Raw genomic sequence first — 7,149 nt, forward strand, 5'->3', positions numbered from 1 at the left:
TTGCAAATGTCCTGTTGTCATATTTCTGGTTTTGTTACAAGAAAAGTACCTTTTCGTAAATTTTCTGCATGCATTTCTACTGCAGAGAGTGAAGGTACACAGAGACAGGAGCATCTGCAACCTGCTTCTACTTCTTCCTCTGCTCAGTGGTGTGTTTCCTAGTGTATGTATCCAGAATTTTGTGAGGATCCTGATTTTGATCCAAAATGCAAAGAACTTCCCATTTCTCATCCAAATCCAAATATGTGTTTTTAAATTTTGGCCTAAATTTTTCTTTGAAAGCTAAATTCTTTCAGCTGTGCTTCTAATTTTCACATTTATATTTTCCAGCAAATTGAATTTCTCTGATGGGAAATGGAAGAATATGTGTAGATATAGGTATAGATATATGTTTAATATATAAATTTTGTCATTATGTGTACTTAATTAGTAACATTTACTAGTTAAGCCTTTCCCAGTAAGCATAGCTTCAACTTTACAATTCTCTCCAAAAGTTTAAGAGTTGTAGACATCCTGGACTGTGATGCATAAAATGAAACATATTAAGCTCTAGTTTATTTAAAAATTACACCCCTAAAATACTTTTCAGGATGGAATTCAAAATAAGAGCCTCTTATGGACCACTGATCACATTTAGCTCTTTTCTGAGCATCCTCTCATGTGAGCTAAGGGAATTTCTTCTCTCTCGGAGGAATTCTAGACAGCTGTGAGAAGAAACATAATAATGAAAACACCCATAAGCTTTCTAGACAATTAATATGGACCAGTGATTTAGCTAGTACCATCCTCTCCATCATTACCATATCAGTTTCCATATAGTGTGGAAATTTCTGCACTATCACCTAAAATTCCAGTTTCACTGAGAACTGCCATACAAATTATTCTAGCTATTTGTACTTAATGGCAGTACATTTTTCCCTTTGTCCAGAATGAAGAACCAAGGTGCCCCTTGCTTGTCACGCTTACTAATTTCTCAAATAATGCCTTTAATTTATACTCTTTGGAAGTAAATGTTGTTACTTGCATTAGTACGTGTTTCTAACTGAATCCCTTAAACATGGAAAGATGCAATAGGAAGCCACAGGGTATTTCAAGAATGAACTTCAGACTTGAATGTTAATGTTCTCCTTTGTCCTACATTAGTAGTCCATTCTGGAATTAGGTCAGTGTCCATTAAAATCAATGAGTGTCTTTTAGAAGGTATTTCACCAATTCTTTATTGAGCATGGAGAGTCTCAGAATCTCAGACTCTGAATTTAAGCACCTGCACATGAATTCTGATGTCTAGCTGCAGGAGACACTTCACAGTTTTCCATTTGTTTAATGATGACCAAATCATCACAAAATTTAGCTGACAAAATTGTTCGACTGCTGGAGGACGAAAAACCTAGAGGATGATGTAACCTGCTTTACGTATGGACATGTACAGACTTTTGTTTTCTCATTTCAGGTCATGGAACCAAAGGAGTCTTTGAACTTCTTTCAGGATGGCGCCGAACCAGAGAGAATCTTCCATTCAAGGACAGGGTAGCAGATGCCTACTCAGATGTTATGGTCTCCTACACAATGACTAGCTCCTTGTATTTCATAGCCTTTGGCATGGGTGCAAGTCCTTTCACCAATATTGAAGCTGTAAAAGTCTTTTGCCAGAATATGTGTGTATCCATCCTATTGAACTACTTCTATATCTTCTCTTTCTTTGGCTCCTGCCTGGTCTTTGCTGGCCAGTTGGAGCAGAACCGTTACCACAGCATATTCTGCTGTAAAATTCCTTCAGCAGAATACCTGGACCGGAAACCCGTGTGGTTCCAGACCATGATGAACGATGGCCATCAGCACACTTCTCATCACGAGACCAACCCCTACCAGCATCACTTCATCCAGCATTTCCTCCGAGAACATTACAATGAGTGGATTACCAACATCTACGTCAAGCCATTTGTGGTGATACTGTATCTCATCTATGCTTCTTTCTCCTTTATGGGCTGCTTACAGATTAATGATGGAGCCAACATTATCAACCTTCTTGCCAGTGAGTCTCCAAGCGTCTCCTATGCCCTCATACAGCAAAAGTATTTCAGCAACTACAGTCCCGTGATAGGTTTCTACATTTATGAACCTCTGGAGTACTGGAATGGCACTGTACAAGAAGACCTAAAGACACTAAGCCAGGGCTTCAACACAGTATCCTGGATTGAACAGTATTATCGGTACCTTCGATTGGGTAACATCAGTGCAACCAACAGAAGTGACTTTATCAGCATCCTCCAGAGCTCCTTTTTAAAAAAGCCAGAATTCCAGCACTTCAAAAATGACATAATTTTCTCCAAAGCTGGAGATGAGAACAATATAATTGCTTCTCGTTTGTACCTGGTGGCCAGGACTAGTGAAAACACACAGAGGGAGGCAGTAGAATTGTTGGAGAAGCTAAGACCTCTCTCTCTTATACAGAGCATCAAGTTCATTGTGTTCAATCCCACCTTTGTTTTCATGGACCACTATGGTTTATCAGTAACTATGCCTGTCCTGATTTCTGGTTTTGGCATCCTTCTGGTGTTGATACTGACCTTTTTCCTGGTTATCCATCCTCTGGGAAATTTCTGGTTAATTCTCAGTGTCACCTCAATAGAGCTGGGTGTCCTTGGCTTAATGACCTTATGGAATGTAGACATGGATTGCATTTCTATTCTGTGCCTTATCTACACTTTGAATTTTGCCATAGATCACTGTGCACCCCTGCTTTATACATTTGTACTAGCTACTGAGCACACCCGAACTCAGTGTATAAAGAACTCCCTCCAAGACCATGGGACAGCCATTTTGCAGAATGTTTCTTCCTTTCTTATCGGGTTGGTCCCCCTTCTCTTTGTGCCTTCAAACTTGACCTTCACACTGTTCAAATGCTTGCTGCTTGCTGGCAGTTGCACACTTCTGCACTGTTTTGTTATTCTGCCTGTCTTTCTAACCTTTTTCCCACCTTCCAAAAAGCACCACAAGAAAAAGAAACGGGCCAAAAGGAAGGAGCGAGAAGAGATCGAATGCATAGAGATTCAGGAGAATCCTGATCATGTTACAGCAGTCTGAAAGGCTTTGAAAAAAATAATAGTAATAATAGTATATTCTCTTTTTAAAAAAAGCGTTGCACAGAGATGCAGGGAAAATAGAGCAAAGATCCCAGCTGCTTGTGCTGGCCAGGTCTGACAAGGCAAAGGAAGATCAAGAAGGGGTATTCATGACACATCAAGGTGCAAACTTTTTTTAACAAAAATAATGAAAGTAAAAATAATCTCAAATGTTTCCTTTTAATCCTCATTCTCCACCAGGGAAGAGTCTGTTGGCCATTAAGTGTTCCTGAATCTCAAACTGTAGCTCTAATGGGAATTGCTTGATCTGGTCTATGTAGGACTGAAGCAAAGGTAAAAAAAGAGTTACTGTTAAGCAAACAATAGGGGAAAAAGGTAGATGTGTTTGATAAAATTGTCCATGGAAATAGAAAAACAAAAAGCCAAAAAAAAACCCAACAACATTTCAAATGAGAAAAGGGAACAAGGCCAGAAGAGATTTAAAAATGCCATGATATTGTTTTCTTATTTTCTTGAGCAAATTGGTTAAGATAAAACCTATGCACTTGGAAGCAGATGTTTAAAAGAACCTAAGCCAAAGCACTTCCCAATTCCAGTAAGCCATGCACATCCATAGAACACAATCAGAGTGTTATTGTGAATATGGAAGGCAAGGCTGTACTGCTAAGGGATGGAGGTACTGTTTCTGTAGGTGAAGAAATAATCATAGCCACGTGGAAATTTAACATTTTGTTTCTTTCAATGCCACACCTGACCTTTATCCCAAGAGGTCACAGCACATAGGTAATGCCACACACACGTTTTGGTACTTCTCAATTGTGAAATTCCCCTTGAACTAACAGATCTCATGAAACTAACCCAGGCCATTACCACTGCAGCAGTATTTGCAGTTCCTGCAGTGTAACATTTTTGGTTTCTAATTTCTCAGTGTTGACATTAAATACTGAATATTAATCAAACAGGAGCTTTAAATGTAATGATGGATTGCATAGCACAGGCACAATGTGACTGTGTAACAGCTGAGTCAGCTTTGGAGCACCCAGTACTACCATTACATATTTGGTCCAATGGATTAAAGGATTTGTTTGCTTGTCCCTGCAAGATGCTGCAGGAAGTGGGATTTTCCCCTTCTTTAAGCAAAATGTCAGTCAAATACTTGACACACACAGAAGAGCTTGTTAAGGTTTGCATGGGGCTGAATCGACCTCTTGTAAAAAGACAGATCAGTCCCCTGTGGGAAGGGGAGGGTGAAATGTCTTTATCATTCTTATTCCTAAATATTGGAGCGCTGATCATATGCAACATAAAGCTTTGTTACGGCAATTGAAATTTCACAGGAGAGTGCAGTAAATCCACAGTTATTGTGTGACACTAGAAATAATACTGTAAAGGACTATGAATGACTTTCACTGCTTTGTAAACTATACAGCTTAGTATCCCAAGACAGGAGAGGAGACCAGATGTAGCCATTTCAGTTTGCCCTTGGCCTAGTTCTGCCCTGGAGTTTGCCATGTCTGTCTCCCCTTTCAGTATTTTAAAAGGGCTGTCTTTCTACTCTCTGGAGTATGATATAGCATCACCTACATGAGCAATGTCTTCCTGAATATATAGTATCCATGAGGGCACTATGTAAAGATCTCACTATATGGAGTGTTTCTGTCTACTTTGTATTATTTGTGGGTACCTTTTAAAGATGTCTGGAAGCTGTTTGCCTTCCAAAATGTGTATACATGTCTATTTGTGGCTGTTTAACTCAGTCTTAAACCTGCAGTTTGCTGATGAGGGTATGTACATATGTTTCATTGAAAAGCTCTCTGCAAGAAGTTGATTGTCTGTTAGGTGACATGTCTCACCTCTTCCTACTGTTTCATGGTTAGAGAGAGACAGAGAAAAATCATCTGCAATGCAAAAAGCCATTTAAACACCAGTTCTCATGTCCATTAGCTGCTTCTCTTTCCAAGGAATGCAGTTTTGTCACTTCTCTATAGTTTTTGTACTTTGCCATCACCATTTGTCAAAAAAGATCTTTGTGGTTTAGGAGTGGTCAAAGCTCTCGATTGTTCAAGGAACCTCTTTGTGTGCAACAGGTTTTAAAGACAGATAAAATTTCTAGATAGGTAAAGCTTCCAAAGTATGAATTCAGATCTAAACATCAGATGTAGCTGGGTCTAGGTTACTGGTTTGGTCCCAGATATTCAAGATCCAGCTGCAAAACTGAGTTCCAAATAGTTTAGTAAGATTAAGGAGTAGGGGATGTTTTAATCTTGGGTATGGCTCGGATGCCAACCTTGATTTACATCTTGAAGACATTGTGCATTATCCATTTTCATTTCCCATAGCTCTTCGTACTTTTTCTCCACTGTCCATATAAAACCAGGGGTGTTGAAGCACAACTGTGCTGCCCAGACCTTTCATGGATGTCATTTGATTACTTTATTTATCAATCATTTGCCAGGAAAGGCCATTACTGTTGCAAATACATCAGTCTCTGTGTACCAAGGAAAAGTTTCATCTCAAGCTAAAAAAAAAGATTATTTTCCTCTATAATTCAGTTCACACCAGAATCATTTGCAGATGGGGAGTCCACAATTTTTAATTGCCTTTCCTTTTTTTGCTCTTTTTGCTTTCAGTCTGTTTCAATAAATTCTAGCTTTTTCTGCAGCACATGTTCAGCTGAACTGGAGCTGCATAAGTACCTGTGAAGAAAGGACACAGCCCATGCAAAGCACTTTGACATTTTGATATATGCTGCATGTTGGGTCTTAATGATAGAATTTCTATTTTTTCCAGGTATCATAACTCTCCTGGAAAACTGTGCATATTCTCCTAATGTCTGGTTTTATATATGGTCTACATAAGCTGCCAGGAAGCCTGTGTGCATTTTCCTACTTGGTTTCCCTTTATTCAGGCAAAGCATATTGGTTTGACTTCACTGCTGAGATAACTCTGTTGAAGTCACCAGATTGCCACGGTATCCCCAGGTCTGCATGCTTTCAATCTGGTAAGAACTGATATCAAGACCAATGAGCCTCTTCCTTTGTTGATATGCTTGTTGAACAATATATCTGCCTACACATCAGAGACACTGTTGCATGCTGCAGGGAGGAGGCTGCAGGGAGGGTCTATTTGCCTTTGGTAAATCCTTTTTCTTTTTTTTTTTTTCTTTTTTTTCCCCCCATTGTCTCATGCAGGCTATTTTAACCTTAATTAATTTATTCCTTGATATTTTCTATTAGAATGACGTTTTCACCTTCGGTTGTCCAGGAGTTAGGGTTTCATAAATTTATTGCCTAACAGAGCAACACAACATGTTTTCTTTGGCCAAGATAGGTCTGGATACATGGCATCTTGCATGTATAATTTGAATAGATTATCTTCAAGGTTATCTTTTTTTCCCCCCCATTGTCTCATGCAGGCTATTTTAACCTTAATTAATTTATTCCTTGATATTTTCTATTAGAATGACGTTTTCACCTTCGGTTGTCCAGGAGTTAGGGTTTCATAAATTTATTGCCTAACAGAGCAACACAACATGTTTTCTTTGGCCAAGATAGGTCTGGATACATGGCATCTTGCATGTATAATTTGAATAGATTATCTTCAAGGTTATCATACTCAACGTTTTACTCCAAACAATTCCTATTTAGGGTGTTAGCTGCCCCATCCCAATTCAAGTTTACTTGAACAACTGTAATTTTGACATTCTCTCCAGTAGGAAGGAAAAGATCCAGGGGGGAGAAAGAAATACAAAGTAAAGCAGTTGTGTAGTCAGTGTTCTTTTTCCCCAAAAGGCTCTCACTGCTCTACCCTTAATTAAGTCACACTGAGTAGTGACTCAAGCCTAATTAAGATTTATTTCAATGGAGTTATTCCATATTTCACTATGACAAGAACTTGGCTTATTGTCTTTATGCAAGTACCATGCTAAGCCTCTTTGATTAATTTTTCTGTAATTTTAAACTTTAATACATTTTTTTTCACTGCAATGCTGGGTTCTTGAGTACTTCAAGCATTCATTTGATGACCTAGGAAACACTGAAAGGAAGCAAAGTTAGTCAGTGAGTGA

The 7,149-nt window shown here is 38.7% G+C and overlaps 1 protein-coding gene across 1 annotated transcript in view; it reads left to right on the plus strand.

Moving 5' to 3' along the window:
- The window catches only part of PTCHD4 (patched domain containing 4), a 76,798-nt gene extending 73,714 nt beyond the window's left edge, over positions 1 to 3,084 (plus strand). The window contains exon 3 of the mRNA XM_010002391.1: positions 1,451 to 3,084. Coding sequence (XP_010000693.1) covers positions 1,451 to 3,084 — 1,634 coding nt within the window. The remainder of the gene's footprint in view (positions 1 to 1,450) is intronic.
- Positions 3,085 to 7,149: the final 4,065 nt, after the last annotated feature.

Source organism: Chaetura pelagica, unplaced genomic scaffold (genome assembly GCF_000747805.2).
Source record: "Chaetura pelagica isolate M959 unplaced genomic scaffold, ChaPel_1.0 scaffold46, whole genome shotgun sequence".
NCBI classification, from domain to species: Eukaryota; Metazoa; Chordata; class Aves; order Apodiformes; family Apodidae; genus Chaetura; species Chaetura pelagica.